The 22,502-nt window shown below is 35.4% G+C and overlaps 2 protein-coding genes and 1 long non-coding RNA gene across 5 annotated transcripts; 2 read left to right on the top strand and 1 right to left on the bottom strand.

Moving 5' to 3' along the window:
• The first annotated feature begins 802 nt into the window (after positions 1–802).
• LOC308077694 (uncharacterized protein) lies at positions 803–6,911 on the top strand. 2 transcript variants are annotated; one of them, XM_080418554.1, is made up of 8 exons: positions 803–828; positions 1,139–1,331; positions 2,080–2,272; positions 2,824–2,981; positions 3,748–3,827; positions 4,601–4,726; positions 5,406–5,507; positions 6,357–6,911. In XM_080418554.1, exons 2-8 carry the CDS (start codon positions 1,195–1,197, stop codon positions 6,449–6,451), a joined length of 891 nt encoding a protein of 296 aa, XP_080274680.1. In that variant the 5' UTR covers positions 803–828; positions 1,139–1,194; the 3' UTR covers positions 6,452–6,911. The 2 variants fall into 2 exon arrangements, with proteins under 2 accessions (XP_080274680.1, XP_080274681.1); XM_080418555.1 differs by having other exon boundaries at positions 4,601–4,714.
• A 6,915-nt stretch (positions 6,912–13,826) lies between these two features.
• On the bottom strand, positions 13,827–15,946 carry LOC308078715 (beta-1,3-galactosyltransferase 2-like). The gene is made up of 2 exons (XM_080420015.1): positions 14,339–15,946; positions 13,827–14,290 (listed from the first exon to the last, which is right to left on the bottom strand). The coding sequence occupies exon 1, from the start codon at positions 15,739–15,741 to the stop codon at positions 14,659–14,661; it is 1,083 nt and encodes a 360-aa protein (XP_080276141.1). The 5' UTR covers positions 15,742–15,946; the 3' UTR covers positions 13,827–14,290; positions 14,339–14,658.
• A 904-nt stretch (positions 15,947–16,850) lies between these two features.
• LOC308077968 lies at positions 16,851–21,622 on the top strand. 2 transcript variants are annotated; one of them, XR_013932478.1, is made up of 8 exons: positions 16,851–16,992; positions 17,302–17,355; positions 18,702–18,768; positions 20,149–20,196; positions 20,527–20,577; positions 20,774–20,819; positions 21,159–21,249; positions 21,386–21,622. It is a non-coding gene; the product is annotated as an uncharacterized lncRNA (long non-coding RNA). The 2 variants fall into 2 exon arrangements; XR_013932479.1 differs by having other exon boundaries at positions 20,530–20,577.
• Positions 21,623–22,502: the final 880 nt, after the last annotated feature.

The following is a 22,502-nucleotide window of genomic DNA, read 5'->3' on the forward strand; positions in this document are numbered from 1 at the left end:
TAAATGTCTATACTCATCTATACTTTGTAATCATTTTTGACCAGCAAATACCTTCTTTGGTTCAGATACAAAATGTCGCTTCACATATTGTATTAATATGCTTCTTGTATCAAGATAGCTTAAGAAATTGGATTAAATTGGATCCCCAGTGAATTTTACTCATTTTCTATTAGTGTATTGCCACACAGACATCTGGGTAAACATTACCATCCTCTCTGTTCTATACTAGACACACTAAAATGTGTTTATACTGGCATCTTATTGAATGTCCTATACGTCTGAATATTTAACCCATTAAAATCCGTGTCATTTTAGATTTTTGCGTTGGCTATTCAAAAATAGCAGATATACAAGCTCACAGCTCATCACTTTGTGCCGCGTTGCAAGCTTGTACATCTGCTATTTTTGAACATCTTTAAATGTGAAAACCACTCAAGTACTTTTTGGTACTTTAAGTATATTTTGATCCCAATACTTTTTGTACATTAACCAAGTGCATTTTGTAACAGAGTATTTCTACATTGCCATATTGATACATTCACTTAAGTAAAACATGTGAGTACTTCTTCCATCATTGAATAGAGGAAGCTTGGAATGAAAAACCAACGTATTTAACCGTTACTGTGATTTGCTAAAAGTGTGTGGCAAACTGTTCCACACTCAAATGGAGGGACTTTTTGATAATGTGTTGCAATCCGGATGAATGCAACCTTTTGGTAGATGTGGTGAGGATTAATACACTTTTGGAGAAGTTGAGATTGTATAATTACTGGGACATTTTTGCATTAGGGACATTCTACACACAGACCTGTGGACTGCACTTTTGCGGTAACTAACTTTCTTTCTTTTATGACTGCTACACAATTTATGGAGTTACTTTGCTATCTTAAATATAATCATATTTCTTCTCGTGTGTTGCTTAGCTAGTAACAATGAGTAATATTTTATTTCTCGTCACATTTCTTACATAATCTAACATTGCTGCTCTTTCGTAGGGTTAAGGTAAATGATACTAACAATTGTACCGACAGATACTGTAGACCTTTTGCTAAGAGATTAGCCTACTTCTTATGTTGGTATAAATGCTGCATGCTGATACCTAGAATTTAACGACTTTTTCCTTTTATTCTTGTCACAGAACATCACCTGAGCAGCCTTTAAACTTGTGGGTCAGCTGAAGAACGCTGATGGGCGATGGCCCGTCTCAACCTCCGCCAGTGGTTCAGCAGTCGGGTTCGTTCCCCTGAGAATGACAAGTTTGTGACCGGTGACGAAACCTTCCCTGAGAAGACATCTGTCAAGGAAGTGCTTTGCCATCTTCTTCTTACATTGTATCCCAATTTTTTTTTTACTGTCTTTTGATTGAAAAAAGTACATTAGTTTATTGCATTAATTTAACTGTGAGAGCGTACAAATGTAACAAAGAAACCTCCTATTTCCATATTTTTACTCTTTGTATTTCCTTCGTAAATTAACGCCCCTACTTGGATCGTACTACAGCGTCACACAAAAAGTCGCAGATCTGCAAGCTTGAAACGTGGCGTGAAGTGACGCGTTTCGAGCTTGTGGATCTGCTTCTTGTGCTATTTTTTTACTTTAATCCTGAAAAGTAACAGTTTTGGACATATGAGGTTTCCACCCGACAGAGACTAAATGCATTTGTATACTCAGAGTTAGGATAGGATAAGGATAATACATTGGAGTTATACATTGATACATTGATACATTAACACAGAGGTCTTTCTGTGTGTGATCAAGATGATTAATATTCCAAATTAAATAGTGTGGACTGTGAAACTTATCGTTGCTGTCGGGTCGAAACCTAAATCTCCATATTTTAACCTTTTTACGTTTTTTCAATAATACCCCACTTCGTCATACTGCTGTGTTAAACAAAAGTAGCAAAACTAGCCGATCTGCAAGCTCAAAACACGTCACGATCTGACGTGTTTTGAGCTCGCAGATCTGCTAGTTTTTGAGCTAGGTTTCCACCCGGCAGCAACACTACAGTATGTAGTTTTGAGTTCATACTAGTATTACCCAAGTTCCGAGGTCATGTTCCTGAACAGTGTTCTATAGGATCCTTGTAGCGTGCGGAGCCATTCTTGTGACACTCCTGGTGAGGAGTTTCAATGGGGAGGAACAGCAGAAAAGTCCTACCCAACAATTCTACCCACCACCACAACCACCACCATTACCAACAACAACACCAACTCGTAGACGCTGTCGTAATCTGCTGAAGACCCTCAACACAACAGAGGTTGAGAACCAGGTAGGCAGACCATGGTAACACTTGCTATGCATACCATGTCTACAATGCATTATAAACATACTTGTAATGCATTATAATCTGCTATATAGCAATGTATAATTATAGTTATAAGAACTCATAAATATTCAATCATAACACATTATAACGTATTCTATAACGACTTATAAGGTCAAGTATAAATGCATTGTGATAGGCATATAACACTGTATAATTACAGTTATAAATACTCATAATGCAATCATAATACATTATAAGCCATTGTATAATGACACTTTCTATGCATCCCCTGTTAATTCTCATCAAGACATTATAATCATGTTATAATGCTTTATAATCACCCCTATGATGCATTGCAATCACTGTTTAAATGCATTACCCTGTCATTATAAGTCACTATAACTGGTCATTTGTTTCTTTAAAAGATGATAGAGACAACTGTGTGAGAACTACTGATTTAGAAGGCATTTGTAGAATCGGGTCCTCGGGTCTTTATGGGTTAAGTTCCGGATTGCAGCTTTAAAGCCCCCTGAAAATGAATGACTTTTGTGCAGCTCTTCCTTGGGAGGTGGATTCTCCAGGAAGCCTACTCCACTGACTCCATTGATAAGTATGCCTTGACCGAAGCCAAGAGCTCCTGGGCAGAGTTCTACAATGACGCCAACACGGGGACAGTCAACCTTACTATGTCTCACCTGTTGCTTCTGCCTGAGTGAGTGAAAACTATTATTAACTGTTTATTCCAGTGATGTTCAACCTGTGGTGGGCCGCGAGGGTATCACAAGTGGGCCTTCCTTCCAAATCATTCGCAAAACACTATGATTTTAATGATAATATGACTTTCAAATTATAATTTTTAATTTAAATGATGAATCTGCTATGAATTATACATTTTTGTATTTTAAAAAAATGCTATTTTGATGGTACTTTTTTCTTTAAAACCTTGAAAGAAATGTGCTTTCATTCTGATACCCATTCTGTATGTAGGAGCTTAAAGTATACTACGTTAGTTCCATTGATCCAAGATGGAACACAATCAATTGATTGATCGTTAATATAAACGTGCTCTGAAAATGCATGCGGCCCACCCACCTGACCACCCAACCTGAGGGGTGGGCCGCAAACACTTTCATGATTTTCATGTGGGCCCTGATCCGGAAAAGGTAGAGAACCACAGGTTTTATTTCACGTAAAGAGCAGTATTAAACATAATTATTATTTGGCATAGAAAAAGATTTGCATACTAAGATGGAGTTGCTATTGACTCCATTATAGGAGAACTTTTGATGCTTTTTATTTTTTATCCTAAAAACATAGTCTACAGAAATGCACAAACCTGATCAAAATAGATATTTGCACCATCGTAATGAATTACTGGACTCCAATATGTCAGCTAGTATATTCACTGTACATTAACTGACCCGTAATGCTCAAATAATACTGCTACTACATCATATGTATGTGTGTTTATCTTGCAGAAATAAGACAATATGGTGTGTCTACCATCATTTCCATAACATGACCCTAAGAAACAATACACTCTACCTTAACTTACCTGGTAAGTTAATGGTAGCAAGTGTGTGTGTGTGTGTGTGTGTGTGTGTGTGTGTGTGTGTGTGTGTGTGTGTGTGTGTGTGTGTGTGTGTGTGTGTGTGTGTGTGTGTGTGTGTGTGACAAACCTTTCATAAACAGTGATGAAAACCAGACCATAGTGAAATGTAGTTCACATATTCTGCATTTTTAAATGCCTATGCAAAACAAATGATTGTAACAAGACAAAACTGCAAAGTACACTGTAGTTTGTAAGATCCCTATCCCTGCCAACAACATGACATAATGCATTGTTTGTCTTTAAACCTTGACAGCAAATCCTACCTTCAATGGAGGAGTGAATAATGTTGATAGCTATAACATAAAGTACCTGTAACACATTATAGTAAGAGGATGAGGATTAGCAGGGGTGGAAAGTAACTAGCACATGTACTCAACTACTGTACTTAAGTACACTTTTGAGGTATTCTTACTTTACTGGAGTATTTTCACTTTAACTTCTACTCCACTACATCTCGTGAAAACTTTAGTTGCTAGTTACTTTGTAGATTTTGATTATTATTATATTATTACAAAACACACAGTAACAACTTCAGCCCTATACATTTTGGCCATTTGAAAATCGCCGATCTACAAGCTCACAATGAGCTTGTAGATCTGCTCTTTAAAAAAAAGAAAACTTATAATGATGAGAATTTCTACATTGCATTGATACTTTTACTTAAGTAAAAAATGCAAGTACTTTTTCCACCACTGAGCACACTTGTCTTGCTTGTGTAGGGTTCAACGCTTCGGCACAAATCCGGTTTCTGAAGGCCTGCAACGAATGCCTTGTGCTGACCGCAAAAGCTTTTGTTCCTAACTACCCACCTCTCGATTATCTTCTTGTATATGGTAAGCAGAAGTGTTCTGATGTGTTCAGTGTTTGCAGCGGTGGAAAGTAACTTACAGTAGTACCAAGTACTAAGTACAGTACTTAAGTACTGTGCTTAAGTATAGTACTTCTACTCCACTAGGTCTCAGATCCAAATATTGTACTTTTACTCCACTACATTTATTTGAAAACTCTAGTTACTAGTTACTGTAGATTTTGATTATTATTACAAAACATACATTAACCACTTCAGCCCTATATACATTTCAACCATTTGAAAATAGCCGATCTACAAGCTCATGACACATTGTGAGCTTGTAGATCTGCCATTTTCAAAAGATTTTAATACATTTTTAACTTGACATTCTGCACAATGAGTACTTTTACTTTTGGTACTTTAAGTACATTTTGATGCCAATACTTTTGTACTTTTACTCAAGTAAGTTTTGAATTCCGGACTTATACTTGTAACGGAGTACTTCTACATTGCTGTATTGATACTTTTACTTAAGTAAAACATTTGAGTACTTTTTCCACCACTGAGTATTTAGATGTGTAATCTCTTGATTCTTGATCTATCCTCTAAAATGAGAATGTGAATGTATCACCAAATGTTTTTTTTATCAACCCGTTTCTGCGGGAACTGACGCCCACGCTCCGCTGGAAACTTGTAGATAGTGAATTTTGTGATGTTTGTTTTTTCTTCTTGAGGTTTGCAGGGACAACTGAATGAATACTTCATTCAAAGAACCAGGGATCAAGCTGAATGTCTCAATTTCGTAACACCACCACCATTCCACTACAAGGGAGATGGTAGATATCCTTTAATATTATTCACGTATTATAAACATACTTATAAAGCATTATAATCTGCTTATAATGCTGTTTACAGTAATTACAGTTACATGTATAGACACCCATAAATACTTGATCATCAAAAATCAAGGGCCATTCTTTGCATACTCTCAAAAATCATAACACATTATAAACAATTTTATAATTACATACAAGGTCAAGTATGTATGTATTATAATCTGTTTATACAGTAACACTGCATAATTACAGTTATAAACACTCATAATTACTCATTATGTTTTTATCTATGTTTTTATAATCATAACTGATTATGAGAATTTCATAATGACTTGTAAGGTCAAGTATATAAGTACTGGTCACTATGAAGTCTACTTTTGACCAGGATCATGATCATTTTTTAATGCATTTGTCATTGTCAGTTGTCATTGTGGGCTTCAAGTAAAGTAAAAAAAAAGCATCAAATCTAATCAAGAACAACACACAAAATGTTCTGCCTACAACTCCAGGAATGTCATTCTTTTTACTTCACTTAAACCACTAAATGACCTCTTATAGTGCCTTATAACACTATAATGAGTTGTAACAATGATTATAATGCATTGTAAAGTATAATGTATTACATCTATGACAATTATACACAAGAACATGACAAAGACCAAAAAAAAATGAAAATAATTAAAAACATATACTTCATTGAAGGTTCATTCATTTATTTGACTAACAATGTATTTGTTTGCATCTAAATAAGATAAAAAAAAGAATTATAATCATCACCATCATTATCATAATCTCAGGAGCAATTCACTATTTCTAATACTCTCCTTTGTACGGTATTTACCATTGCAGAGTTTTGTCCTGAAAACTGGAACAAGTCTTATGAGAATTCAGTTAACCGTCTTTCCAGAGGGCCTGGATGCCCGTTCAGTCCAGGCCATAGATAAAAAGGTAAACTCCAGATAAGTCACAAGCGACCAACTTCCGTGTTCACAGCCACCTTTGCTGGAGGAAACGATGGCGGGCGCATAATGCAAATACATAACCAACACATTGAAAACGCCGTCACAGAGGACCCATCGACTGATTACTTTGACATTTATTTCTATAATCCAGACATATTTTAGCTGATACGATTAAAACCTATCCCCTTTTACATCTTAAATGTGGCCTGCTTTCTGTTTTATTATTTTTTATCTTATTCAAAAGTCCTTGTGTATTTTGCTCTGTGTCTTGAATAGGTGTTTCTTATTAAGGATAGGTGTTTAAATTTTTTCTTACTTTTTACTGAATTCAAATGTCATTTTATAATGGGTTTATTTTGCTTAATGTTTTATGTAAAGACAAATGGGTGTAATGTCCTTGTTGTTGAAATGTGCTATACAAATAAACTTGTCTTGCCTTGCTTTCCACCTTGCTTTACTGAAATCAGTTGTATATTGGAACTCATTTTGGAGAAGAAAAAAAAAGACTTATGGCAGAATCAAGATTTATTAAGGTTTCGAGGCCTATCAGGCTCTCGAAGCCTTATTGCATCTCTTGCCTTTCACTATTCTTCCGCCGTTTTTGGCAGTTCTGGCCTAACCGCGTGGTCACTTTTTACGAAACTCGGCAATATGGTAGAGGGCTATGCCAAACGGCGAAGAAACGAAACTCACGACTATCGGCCAAAGGGTGGCGCTATTTTACTCAATTGACTTTGAACAGGTACAACTCATGCCCTGTTTGACCCACATCCATGACACTTCGATACACACATGCGTCTCCTCATGCCTAACAACTTTCACGCTCTGACTTTTGACCTCTGACCTTTAGATCTCCCACCATTTCCAATTATATGAAAAACAGTTAAAATCAAACTCCTCCTGGGATTTTTGAGCAATCTGCACGAAACGTTTTACACATGAACTTTGGACCTATACCGACAGACGTGAGCAAGCGGATTTTCCATAAGTGAAAACGTTAAGCTTTTATGAGCCAATGAATATTGCAGTTTTATGAAAATTATTCGTCTGCCCCTAACACATACATGCAGACTCACATTTCTTTGAAACTTTGCAATATTGTAGAGGGTCATTCCAAGTATCACTGAAACCAATCTTACTCCAATTGGTCAAAGGGGGGCGCTATAGCATTTTTTTTTAAATGCAAACTTTAAACAGGCAAAAGTCATGCCTCGTTTGGCCGACAGCCATTAAACATGCTTACACATGTGCCTTGACTCATGAGGAACACATCTATCACTTTGTCCAGTAAGCTCCGCCCTTAGATTGTCTGCAATTTAGAGCAGTTTGAAAAACATTTAAACCCAGGATTTCGGAGCAATTTGCGTGAAAGTGTGTCATTTGTGTGAACTCCCTTTTCACCAGTTCAGGTCTGTTAGTCTGTTAGTACAATGGCTTAATCATCTACCTTGAAACCATAGGGTCGCCGGTTCAAATCCCACCTCATGCAGACTTCATCTCAATTGCATTGCACACAACATGACTGTATCAATGAATAAACTTGCAATTGTTAAATGAAACGCTTATTGAGAGTAGTTATTTTCAATGTACTGTATGACGTATTTCATTCCCTCTTTTGTTTTGTTTTGTTGGATCCTCCTTTTTCACTGATTAAGGCTGTGGATTGAATAGCTTGATCAGTTCAGTGTTAGCCTCATGTACCGGAGGTCCACAGTTCAAACCTCACTCATCACAGTTTACATTTAAATTGCATTGTACATAACATGACCCTGTTAATTCAGACATGTGCAATTTTTAAACAATAACATGAAATGCTTTTGAGAGTAGTTGTTTTTTATGTATGACATACTTTCTTCTGAAAATAGCCGATCTACAATCTCACACCTTTTTAGATAGCAACGCATTGTGAGCTTGTAGATCGACTATTTTCACTAGTTTCCATTCCGAGGACAAAAAAAAAAAAAACTTTATTGGTAAATGTTTTGTGAACCAGTAATCTAGAGTAGTTAGCATCCTGTCTATCCAATAGCTCAGTCCGTACTGCGGCCATAGCTGAGTGGTTAGTGAGCCCGCCTAGGGAGCCATAGGCCCTGGTTGCCCCAGGTACGATTCCAGGCCAGGCCAGCAAATGTGTCGATGAAATGAAATGTGTCCCTGAGCAAGACTCTTAACCCCTAATTGCTCACAGGCCCTCATTGGAAACAAGGCCGCAAGGCCTTTCATGAACGGACCTGTTAAAGGAATTATCCTTATCCTTTACACTGTCTAACCGCAAGTCTGTCCAGTTTGAAAAACATTTTAATCCAGGATTTCTGAGCAATTTGCGTGAAAGTGCGTCAAATCTGTGAGCTCCTTTTCACCAGTTCAGGTCTGTTGGTCTAATGGCTTAATCATCTTCCTTGAAACCACAGGGTTGCCGGTTCAAATCCCACCTCATGCAGACTTCATCTCAATTGCATTGCACACAACATGACTGTATCAATGAATAAACGTGCAATTGTTAAATGAAACGCTTATTGAGAGTAGTTATTTTCAATGTATGATGTACTTCATTCCCTCTTTTGTTTTGTTTTGTTGGATTCTCCTTTTTCACTGATTAAGACTGTGGATTGAATAGCTTGATCAGTAGAGTGTTAGCCTCATGTACCGGAGGTCCACAGTTCAAACCCCACTCATCACAGTTTACATTTAAATTGCATTGTACATAACATGACCCTGTTAATTCAGACATGTACAATTTTTAAACAATAACATGAAATGCTTTTGAGAGTAGTTGTTTTTTATGTATGACATACTTTCTTCTGAAAATAGCCGATCTACAATCTCACACCTTTTTAGATAGCAACGCATTGTGAGCTTGTAGATCGACTATTTTCACTAGTTTCCATTCCGAGGACACAAAAAAAAAAAACTTTATTGGTAAATGTTTTGTGAACCAGTGATCTAGAGTAGTTAGCGTCCTGTCTATCCAATAGCTCAGTCAGTACTGCGGCCATAGCTACGCATCGTTTTGAAAGGAAACAGATTTCTGGGGGCCCCTTTTTAAGCATTTTATGCATTTTAAGCATTTTAAGCATTTTAAGCATTTTATGCATTTTAAGCATTTTAAGCATTTTAAGCATTTTATGCATTTTATGCATTTTAAGCATTTTATACATTTTAAGCATTTTAAGCATTTTATGCATTTTATGCATTTTATGCATTTGATGCATTTTAAGCATGGTATGCATTTTATACATTTTAAGCATTTTATACATTTTAAGCATTTTATGGATTTTATCTATTTTATGCATTTTAAGCATTTTATACATTTTAAGCATTTGATGCATTTGATGCATTTAAAGCATTTTATGCATTTTAAGCATTGTATGCATTTTATGCATTTTATACATTTTAAGCATTTTAAGCATTTTATGGATTTTATCTATTTTATGCATTTTAAGCATTTTACGCATTTTAAGCATTTTATGCATTTTATGCATTTTAAGCATTTTATGCATTTTAAGCATTTTATGCATTTTATACATTTTAAGCATTTTATGCATTTGATGCATTTGAAGCATTTTATGCATTTTAAGCATTGTATCCATTTCATGCATTTTATAGGTTTCATGCATTTTATGCATTGTAAGCATTTTATGCATTTTATGCATTGTAATCATTTTATGCATTTTAAGTATTTTATGCATTTTTTGCATTTTATGCATTTTAAGCATTTTATGCATTTTATACATTTTTTGCATTTTATACATTTTAAGCATTTTATGCATTTTATGCATTTTAAGCATTTTATGCCTTTTATGCATTTTATCTATTTTATGCATTTTAAGCATGTTATGCATTTTAAGCATTTTATGCATTTTAAGCATTTTATGCATTTTAAGCATTGTATGCATTTTATGTATTTTATGCATTTTAAGCATTTTATGCAATTTATGCATTTTATACATTTCATGCATTTTATACATTTTATGCATTTTAAGCATTTTAAGCATTTTATGCATTTTATACATTTTAAGCATTTTATGCATTTTATGCACTTCATGCATTTAAAGCATTGTATGCATTTTAAGCATTTTATGCATTTTAAGCATTTTATGCATTTTTAGCTTTTTATGCATTTTAAGCATTTTATGCATTTGATTCATTTGATGCATTTTAATCATTTTATGCATTTTAAGTATTTTATGCATTTTTTGCATTTTAAGCATTTTATGATTTTTATACATTTTTTGCATTTTATACATTTTATGCATTTTAAGCATTTTATGCATTTTAAGCATTGTATGCATTTTATGCATTTTAAGCATTTTATGCATTTTATGCATTTGATGCATTTTAAGCATTTTATGCATTTTAAGCATTGTATGCATTTTATGCATTTTAAGCATTTTAAGCATTTTATGCATTTTATCTATTTTATGCATTTTAAGTATTTTATGCATTTTAAGCATTTTAAGCATGCATTTTATCTATTTTAAGCATTTTAAGCATGCATTTTATGCATTTTAAGCATTTTAAGCAATTTATGCATTTTATACATTTCATGCATTTTATACATTTTATGCATTTTAAGCATTTTATGCATTTTATACATTTTATGCATTTTAAGCATTTTAAGCATTTTATGCACTTCATGCATTTAAAGCATTGTATGCATTTTAAGCATTTTATGCATTTTAAGCATTTTATGCATTTGATTCATTTGATGCATTTTAATCATTTTATGCATTTTAAGTATTTTATGCATTTTTTGCATTTTAAGCATTTTATGATTTTTATACATTTTTTGCATTTTATACATTTTATGCATTTTAAGCATTTTATGCATTTTATGCATTTTATGCATTTAAAGCATTTTATGCATTTTAAGCATTGTATGCATTTTATGCATTTTAAGCATTTTATGCATTTTATGCATTTGATGCATTTTAAGCATTTTATGCATTTTAAGCATTGTATGCATTTTATGCATTTTAAGCATTTTATCTATTTTATGCATGCATTTTATCTATTTTAAGCATTTTAAGCATGCATTTTATCTATTTTATGCATTTTAAGCATTTTATCTATTTCATGCATTTTAAGCATTTTATGCATTTTAAGCATTTTATGCGTTTTATGCGTTTTATGCGTTTTATGCATTTTATGCATTTTAAGCATTTTATGCATTTTATGCATTTTATGCATTTTATGCATTTTAAGCATTTTATGCATTTTAAGGATTGTATGCATTTTAAGCATTGTATGCATTTTATGCATTGTAAGCATTTTATGCATTGTATGCATTTTAAGTATTTTATGCATTTTATGCATTGTAAGCATTTTATGCATTGTATGCATTGTAAGCATTTTATGCATTTTAAGTATTTTATGCATTTTTTGCATTTTAAGCATTTTATCTATTTTTTGCATTTTAAGCATTTTATGCATTTTAAGCATTTTAAGCATTTTATGCATTTTATACATTTTATGCATTTGATGCATTTGATGCATTTTAAGCATTTTATGCATTTTAAGCATGTATGCATTTTATGCATTTTATGCATTTTTTGCATTGTAAGCAGTTTATGCATTGTAATCATATTATGCATTTTAAGTATTTTATGCATTTTTTGCATTTTATGCATTTTAAGCATTTTATACATTCTTTGCATTTTATGCATTTTAAGCATTTTATGCATTTTATGCACTTTATGCATTTAAAGCATTGTATGCATTTTAAGCATTTTCTGCATTTTAAGCATTTTCTGCATTTTAAGCATTTTATGCTTTTTATGCATTTTAAGCATTTTATGCATTTGATTCATTTGATTCATTTGATTCATTTGATTCATTTGATTCATTTGATTCATTTTATGCATTTTAAGTATTTTATGCATTTTTTGCATTTTATGATTTTTATACATTGTAGGCATTTTATGCATTGTATGCATTGTAGGCATTTTATGCATTGTATGCATTGCATGCATTTTAAGTATTTTATGCATTTTATGCATTGTATGCATTTTAAGTATTTTATGCATTTTTGGCATTTTATACATTTTAAGCATTTTATGCATTTTATCTATTTTTTGCATTTTAAGCATTTTATGCTTTTTAAGCATTTTATGCATTTTATACATTTTAAGCAATTTTAAGCATTTTATGCATTTAAAGCATTGTATGCATTTTATGCATTTGATGCATTTTAATCATTTTATCCATTTTAAGTATTTTATGCATTTTTTGCATTTTATGCATTTTAAGCATGTTATGCATTTTATACATTTTATGCATTTAAAGCATTGTATGCATTTTATGCATTTTAAGCATTTTATGCATTGTATGCATTTTAAGCATTTTATGCATTTTAAGCATTTTATGCATTTTATGCATTGTAATCATATTATGCATTTTAAGTATTTTATGCATTTTAAGCATTTTATGCATTTTATACATTCTTTGCATTTTATGCATTTTAAGCATTTTATACATTTTATGCACTTTATGCATTTAAAGCATTGTATGCATTTTAAGTATTTTATGCATTTTAAGCATTTTATGCATTTTTTGCTTTTTATGCATTTTAAGCATTTTATGCATTTGATGCATTTTATACATTTTAAGCATTTTATGCATTTTAAGCATTTTATGCATTTTAAGCATTTTATGCATTTTAAGCATTGTATGCATTGTATGCATTTTATGCATTGTAAGCATTTTATGCATTGTAAGCATTTTATGCATTGTATGCATTGTAAGCATGTTATGCATTTTAAGTATTTTATGCATTTTATACATTTTAAGCATTTTAAGAGGGAGAGAGGGGAGAGGGAGAGAGGGAGAGAGAGACAGAGGGGGAGAGGGAGAGAGAGACAGAGGGGGAGAGGGAGAGAGGGGGAGAGAGGGAGAGAGGGAGAGCGGGAGAGAGAGAGAGGGAGGGACTCACTGTCTGCCTGTCTGCCTGCCTCTTCCTGTCTCTGCCTTATCCCTCGAAACCGCTTATCGCTGCTTGCAGCTATATTGTTCTATTTACTTTTGATCCTATAAGTTTGTTGTCAAGAATAATGTCCAGCCCAAACAGGTAACCTCTTCTTTGCTTGAGATTACTATATTGTCAACTCTGACCTTGAAATCATTTGCATTTACATTACTAAGGGAATTTTTGGACCCAAAAAGAATGGATTCTGTCTTACCAAGGTGTAATGACAGTTTGTTATCAGAAAGCCAAGTACGGATCTGACTGGGTTCAGATCTGAGAGCTTCCACAACTTGTATTTTGTCCTCGCCCGAGACCAGGATTGCTGAGTCATTTTTAGATAGATAGATAGATAATTGTATTTCCGTGTCCTGCACACAATAAGACCATCTTGGGTTTATAAGACACCATTTTAAGCTTACAGCATGTTTACAATATATTCACATAATACATTCAATTACATCTCAGAATTACACAGAGTGTTTTGTCTTTTCTCCCAAGCTTGACAAATAAAATCTGACACAACAAAAGCTCCTTTAACAAAACATATAACACAGTTTTTCATTATCATCTAACTCAAGGAAATCACCACATAATACCTCTCTTATATCATCATATTTAGAGCAATAAAAAGTGAACCACATTTTCACAAAACAAACAGTTTCATCAGCAAACAAGAACTTGCAGGTACGGGCTGCTTTCATTCACTACTTTAATATCACTAGGCCAGCCCTAGTGATATTAAAGCCTCACTGGGTACATTTTTTTTAATGAATACATTTTAATTTTGTCCAATCTGTATGGTTTAGTATGTTAATACAACATAACTTATATAATTGGGGTGGTTGTATTTTGTCTCCCTGCTCTTCTATTGAGACATTTAGATTGTGTCAAAGGTTATGTCTTACCTAAACACAGGATCTGACACGAATTTTGACCTGATGGTCAAGATTCAATGTATACCCTGAGCAAGCAGGCCGGCTCTTTTAGCTCAATCAATGGTAAAAAAAATCCAGCACTTGCGAATGAAACCAGTTGAAATCCAGGGTAGAAGAGGAAAGTTACACAGTGCTGCTTTAACTAAACAACTATTGTGTATATGGTGAGCTCACCATATCCGCTCCTGCAACTTACCAGCAAAAAATCATAATCTTAATCAAATCTAATTTGAATAATTGCGCCCACGGTACACATCATAACCGCGGTGAAGCAGTTATTGTCCCCAGTCCTAGGCGTTGATACAGATGTTGTTCTGCAGGTCGTGCCAGTACTTGAGCAGCTCACTGGGTTGAAACCCATGGGACGTGATGAGGTTGCTGTACTTGCAGCTGGAGTATTGCACTCGCCGGCGGTTGAACAGGAACTCGTTGGGCGGCGGTGTGGGCTCGATCCGTAGCTCGGCCAGGCAGATCCCCACATACACATCCTCCAAATGCAGGCGGCGAATGCTCAGAGAGGCTCGGTAGATTTTCGCCGCCATGTCTCCGGAGAACACGGAACCCGAACCGGAGCCGAAGGCGGGGTACTCATCACCCGGGTACAGCTCCGGGGAAATGTAATTCTTATCGTTTTTGTTTCGGATCGGTGATTCGCCTCTCAAGATACATCCTGTGTAGTAGTTCTTAGGATTAGGATTCAGTTCGGGTCTGAGCAGCTTGTGGATGAGGTAATTGGTGTTGACAAACATGTCACCGTCAGTTTTCATTACAAATCTGGCCTGTGGACAATGCATGGCCACCCAGTTCATCCCCATCAGTGTCTTTATAGTCAGGTTGTAGTAGGTATCGAAGAACTCCTGCTGAATGATATCGTGGTGCCTCTGGCTCTCGGACTCCAAGTTCATCTGATGTAGGCGCCCCAGCTCGCCTTTCATCTTCCCCAGCAGGAACAGCCTGATGATTCCTTGGCCTGGAGCAAGGCTCTCATTGCCCCACGTCTGCCGTATGGCGTCCCGTGCCTCTACCTCAGAGACACGGGTGGTTATCAGCAACACCAGGAATGGTTGTGCTTTCCCCTTTGGACATTTGTTTGCCTCGTTAATGATGTAGGGGTATGGCCCGGGGGACAGCATGCCACTTGGGCCGCCCTCTTTACTTTGGATGGCTTTAGCTAACAGAGAGTTCTCCAGACCTGCCTCCCCCCAAGGAGAGGAGTCATCCGCATCTTGCCAGAATCCGATGTTATTATAATGTTCCACGGGAAGCTCTCTCCACCACGGCCGATGGATCAGAAAGACCATGACCCCCAGGAGCAAGAGGAGATACAGGAGTCCAGCGATATGCGGACGGCAGTGGCGTGTCCTCCACTGCATGCTGTCCAGCGGCTCTGTGGGACCTTTAATCCACTTGGACCTCAGTCACATTGGTCAGGGAAGTCGCAAGCAGCTTCTCACAGCTGCATAAAGCGTGGAGGTAATGTGACGGCAGTTCTCTAGTCTAGAGATCTATCTAATTCTGCTAGTTGTGAATGTACCCTCCTATGATAGGAAGATCCTCTATTATGGGCGGTGAGTTATGATTCAGTTTAATCTCTCTGTAATCTCTGTAAGCAAGAAGCAAGCAAGCCACATTTTTGTGGCATTGCAGGAGAATGAATTTAACCCCTCCCAGTGAGCCATAGTCGTTTTTTAGACGTTCGGTTTTTTTGTAGACCTAAATTAGATGGTCTAGATTCGGTCTATATCTAGACCAAATCTAGCCGATTGAATTTAAACAATTATTCCATAAATATTGATAAAAAAAAACAACTGTAAGTTGCATAACTGATCTCCAAATATTGGACCAAAATAAATTGAATAGCCATTGATCAATATACAGTATAGTTTAGATTTAGCCTTGATCTAGACGTTTATATCAAAACTATATATCAACATTCAAATGTAGACCATTTCTAAACTTTTATTTTTTATTCATGTTGTTTGAAAATCTTTATTTTAGGGTGCTAACATTAGGTTCAGAAATTATTATATCTCACTATTGTCACTATTGATCAATATACAGTATAGTTTAGATTTAGCCTTGATCTAGACGTTTAAATCAAAACTATATATCAACGTTTAGATTTAGACCATATTTAAATCATTAAATTAATTTAATTTTTTAGTCATGTTTTTTGAAAACGTACATATTAGGATGCTAATATGTTTAGAAATACTATTACAGCGAAATAATGCAGTTTGCATAATGGTGATAATATGCAAATATTTATTTTTAATATGTATAAATATAACAAATAAAGGCAGTTTGCACTAATGGTGATAGGCTAATATAAAATACAGAAGAACGAGTGAAAGCCAAGCAGTAAACTGCTAACCTCGCATCACTAGACTTTCTACAGTAAACCGCAGATTGGGTTTGGAGGTCGTTTTGCTTGTTTCTTTCACGAGACTTGGCAACATTGGTTTTGCTTTGCGGTCTCACAAGACGTGGCAACCCCTGGAGAGGTCTCGTAACAACACGGAAGTCAGCAACGCGTTCTACAGGCAAGCGGAAAACTGAACAGAAGAGACTAGAAAGAACAGAATTGCAAAAAACATTCATTCTGAACTCAGTACACTGCATAGGTGAGTGCTAAAGGATACATTATTTGAAGGAGATGTTTATTTGTGTTGACATAGTTAGTTGGTCATGTACAGTACTAGTTAGCATTAGCCAACTAGCTACCAGCTAGCTTCTGCCCAAACACAATTCAATGTTTTTTACTGGTGGACCGTAACGAAGTACAATCACTTGAGTTTAAATACAATTTTTAATACTTTAACAATAAAATAATCGTTTATATGTGTAATGTTTAATCTGGAGTTAAGACTTTACAGAACCTTTACAGAACCTTGTGGAATGTTTGATTAATGTATTCTTTTTTCTTTATCCAGTAAAACCGACAAAGAACAACAATAATAATGGTGCTATCAGCTGAAACACCACAGGTAATTTTTTTCCCCGTGAGTTTTACATGTAACTGGCCTTAAAAACAATTTATCTAGCTATTTCTCACCACTAGTAAGACAACATTATTAACCTTTCCTTGAGTTGGGCCATGTGTTGAATATATTGTTTAAATCAATCAGTAGCCTATTTACATTTATTTACAGCTCTCAATCTAGGTGATGTCTAGAAGTGGCAAACTGCTGACTTTTGTCACATTTTATCTATATCTATCTGGCTATTCCACGACAATGACTGCAACTCCTTGCAACTATTTGTGGAGCAGTTACTCTGCTCTCTTCCTTATAGTCAGGGGATATTAGCAGAAAGATTTCCAATCTTGGAATAAATTCCTTACCAAAAAAAATCTTCACCAATGTGTTTGTAAAGGTGTCTAGTAACACATCTCACAAAGACTGAAATTCAGTTTCCCTAGGAGAAGTTTTAAGTAGCATGTGAGGGGTCAAACTAGGGTGTTTTTATGATTCTGAATCCATTGCAAGCATTTGTTTTGCACCAAAACCACTCCTTGGGCTAAAAACGGCCATAGCCATCCTTGTCCAGGTATACTTTTTGTGTTTTTAGCCCAAGGAGTGGTTTTGGTGCAAAACAAATGCTTGCAATGGATTCAGAATCATAAAAACACCCTAGTTTGACCCCTCACATGCTACTTAAAACAGAATTAAAATTAGATTTTTTTTGCCCTGCATGGAAATGCAGGGAAATGGTGGGTACCCCAACTTTCAGCAGCTGTCAACAATTCTCCTAGGGAAACTGAATTTCAGTCTTTGTGAGATGTGTTACTAGACACCTTTACAAACACATTGGTGAAGATTTTTTTTGGTAAGGAATTTATTCCAAGATTGGAAATCTTTCTGCTAATATCCCCTGACTATTATGATAGTAAGGTCTAGATAATATGGGTGTTAAAGTGCTGAGAATATAGCATCTCCTATCTGTCTTATTATTAATAGATGTTTGGATGTTGGTCTATGTCCAAAGATGTGGAAGGAGGCTAAGGTTATTCCTATATATCTAGGTTATACCTAGACCTATAAGTATTTAAGCTCTTGAGCAAAATCATGGACAAGTTGGTGCATTCACAAATTCAAGCTTGTTTTGTTTCAAACAAGCTTGCAACATATTCTCAACATGCCTATAGAGCTGGTCACTCTACTTCTACTGCTTTGATACAGGTGACTGATGACTGGCTTAAAGCTATAGATAACCCCATGCTGGTGGGAGCTGTGCTGTTAGATTTGTTTGTTATTTTGTCCTTTTTATTTTGGGAGTATTGTCATATTCGTTCATTACAATAATATACATCTGGCCTAATTATCCTCCCCAGGTGAATCACTGCCCAGTGCCCATAGCTAAGACAGTTTTGACAGCCCCTCTACACACCTCAACACCAGGTAAATTTAAATGCTATGTTAATTGATTTAAGCCCAATGTTAAATATATGTATCTCTGCTGTTCGGCCGGAACCAGCTAAATCCAAAATGGTAATTGTTCAGGAAATGAAAAACAAAATATATTTTTTTCAGAAAATGAAGAAAACCTTATATTTTTAAAACAAAGCAATACTGCCTCACCAAACTTGGTATTGTGACTTTATATATTATCTGATACTTGCATGTGTCATTATATTATCACCACTTTACCCAAATCAAGCTCAAGTGGAGTTAGGAGTTTTGTCCAAACACAAATCCAGCGCAAGTGGAGTTAGGAGGTTTGGTCCATCATTGATAAGAACAGCTGGCAATGGATCTCAAAGCTCACAACACATCACAATGCATTGTGAGCTTGGAGATCAGCTATTTATGGTGAGCGCCATCCTCATATACTAAGTATAGATCAAGCTGAATTCTGTACTTAAACAACTTTAACATGCATTGTAAACAACCATGGATCTAACTGTTACCACTGTTGTTCTTCTACAGTTGAGTGCAACAAACAATTCTGCCTCAATACTCAATCATGTATTTAACAAAAGTAATCATGGCACACCAACAATAAATAAATGGCATATAAATACAAAATACATTCATGAAAAATAGAATCTGTAGCCTATCAAATCTGTAGCCTACTGCACTAACAATAACAACCACGGTTGAATTTACCTATCATATACCTATCAACATTTTATTATCACACTGTTGTGTGTTGTGTTGCGTGTGTGTGTGGTGGATGTTTCTTAGTGCTTTAGATTGTCATAAAAGCTGTGAAAGTTTTTTGGCATGATCTCCTTGAGCTCTTGGAGATGTTTGAAACAAACTCCTGCACACACTCATTCTCTGTCCATTAACATTTAAAAAGAAAACACGAGCAGATGACCTTTGTGAAGACACCCTTCTCCTCTTTACTGGGGTGAAATCTATCAAACCTTGCACATACATTCTCTTCTCTTCCCAGTTTATGTTCTCCCAAAAGCATTGAAAAATCTTCTCCCTGTCTGCCTCATACAGAGCAGAGTTTCTCTGAGAGCCTGAAAGGAGGGGGGAGTTGTTTGTTTTTGACGGACAGTTTGAGGGTCCAATGGAGTTAGGAGTTTTCGTCAGAGGCGCTTTTTAATACTTTTCATATGTTATTATTTAAAAAAAAATTACACAGATGTAGAGGGGGTTCAATAGCGTTGATTTATGAAAAAAAAATAAAAAAAACTGAAAATGCCGTTAGCTGGTCCCGGCTGGACACTGACGATATATATTGTAGATGGAAATTACAGCCTGTATCAGTATTAATGTCAAAACAAAACCTTTTTTCTAATTCCTTCATTTCGTTTTCTGCTGTAGATCTTGACAAAACTCCGGTCAGCCGTAAAAGAGGAAGAACTGCACAAGGTGACTGTACATGAATGATTAACATTTTAAATACATTTTGACAGTTTCTGTTTGTTTGTTTACCCGCCTGTATTATCGTTGGGACTACTACTACTATGCTTTAGGTCCTCTAGAAAAAATGAGTGTAACAGAACGTTTAGCCGGAAGATTAGAATAAAAATGTATTAAAATATATTATGTATTTCAACAACAGTACATCTACTGTGGGGGCCTTACTCCTGAACAGAACAAACTAGGACTCCACAATGAAAATGTGGATAAAGCACAGCATATATCATACATGACTTGATGGTGTAAGAAGGTGTAATTTCAATGTGTTTTCACACCCAGCAGAACATTGAAGCTACACACCGGTCCAAATCAGATCCAGAAATACACAAGGTAACTTTCAATTGACTGTAGCAGTGAGCAAAATGTGTTTCAATGGGGGTTTTCTCTCCCCCAACAGTGAAGCCGTAATCTGGGCCAAGAAAATGTCTGGACTCTACTCCACCTTTCAATTGACTATAACAGTAATCCTCAATGGTGATGTTGCAAGTATGACATGTAGCCTAATTACCTTGTCTTTCACCAACAGGAAATCTTATCAGAACTCCCAGGAGAAAGTCACAGGATTCCAAAAGGTACATTTTGATAAAGTTTGGAAGTCATCTTACTCTGGCAAAAGTTTAATTGGGGAGAGATAATGATGTTGAACTTGAAAACAAGTAATGTTGTTTATTAAGATCTACACCAGCCAAAGTATAGCCTCACATTCTAAATCACAGGCAGACTGTCACATGGTTTGTTTATTTCAGTTTCCCATGTCGGAGAAAAGTAAGAATGGACGTATTATTTATCACTTTCCACTGTGTTAGTGTATTATTTCTGTTTCATATCAACATAATTGTCTTCATTGCAGGTTGGCAGAGTGTGCCGTTTTTCTTTTTGCAATTTAGCTTCACGTTTTCTTTTTGTTTCAGACTTTTCACCAATGGCCTGATGAGTCCTTTCTACTTGCATGGACAGCAGGAGAGAGCTTTCAAAAGCACTGCCTTCTATCTGTCATCAATGGTAAAAATAACTTTGTCAGTGCTAGTTATTTGTTGATTGCTTATTCACGTTGTACATGTGTGACTGACATATACTAGATAACCTCTGTAATGTCTACTGTCAGTCTGAGAGTTATTTGTCATTGTTTTGACTGCAGAAGACATTCAGAGAGACAATGGAGAAACCTGGTCAGCGCTGCCATCTCTGACCACTTCAAGCAGGCGCCTGGTAGAAGTGGTGGAGAGGGATACAAGAAGAAGAAGAAGCAAATCCAATGTTATTATTTGGTCAAAACATTTTGTTAAAACTTGTCTTTTCTTGTTGTTTAACGCATTAAGACAGGGAACGCATCTGTGTCACTTAAGATTTCTTTGGCTATTCAAAAAATAGCAGATATACAAGCTCATAGCGCGGAACTCGGTGCCGCGCGAAGAGCTTGTAGATCTTCTATTTTTTGAAGATAAAAAAAAAAGCGTAAATCTTTGAATAAATATATATATGCATTTAAACTCAAGTCTAGGCAAAGCAAAGATTTGACGTAAAAACATACATTCAAAGATTTGCAAAAATGTTCAAGATTGTTAAAACAAAAATATAGCAGATCGACTAGTGCCGAGTGCCGTGCTATGAGCTCAAGTATAAGATGTGTTAAAGCAGAGGTCTTCAACAGAGGGTCCGGGACCCCTAGGGGGTCCTCAGAGTTACTACAGGGTGTCCGCCAAATCTTTGTGTGATATGATGTTTTTTACATTAACCACTTGAACCCTAGCATCCTTTTTCTGAGGAGAGCTTTAGCCAAAAATAGCAGATCTACAAGCCCACAACGCCTTGCGCTGCGAGGCGTTGTGAGCTTGTAGATCTGCTATTTTTGGCAAAGAGGTTTGGTGTAGAGGGGGAAAAAAATATGAATATACAAGTCAATGTAATAGATATGGGGGTCCCTGCTTCATCTCTCTCAGCTAGGGGGTCCTTGGCCTGAAAACTTTGAAGACCCCTGTGTTAAAGTGTTTAAAATCTAACATGACAGGTCTTAATGGCTTAAAGCATTAAGAGGCGCATAAATTAAAGAACGATTGTACAAGCTTTGTTATGTTTTTTTGTTGAAATATGTATTGTGATTGAAATTACAGTTGAAGGATAGTTATGTTCAGAGTAGATCAATGTTAACATTAAGAAACATGATTTTATCCAGTGGTACAATAAAGAGTAGCATGACATTAGTGTCACACTGCAACCTATTTAAAAGATCCAGAAAGATAACAACATAATGTTAA

The sequence above is a fragment of the Gymnoscopelus braueri genome (assembly GCF_963280865.1).
Source record: "Gymnoscopelus braueri genome assembly, chromosome: 22".
NCBI lineage: Eukaryota > Metazoa > Chordata > Actinopteri > Myctophiformes > Myctophidae > Gymnoscopelus > Gymnoscopelus braueri.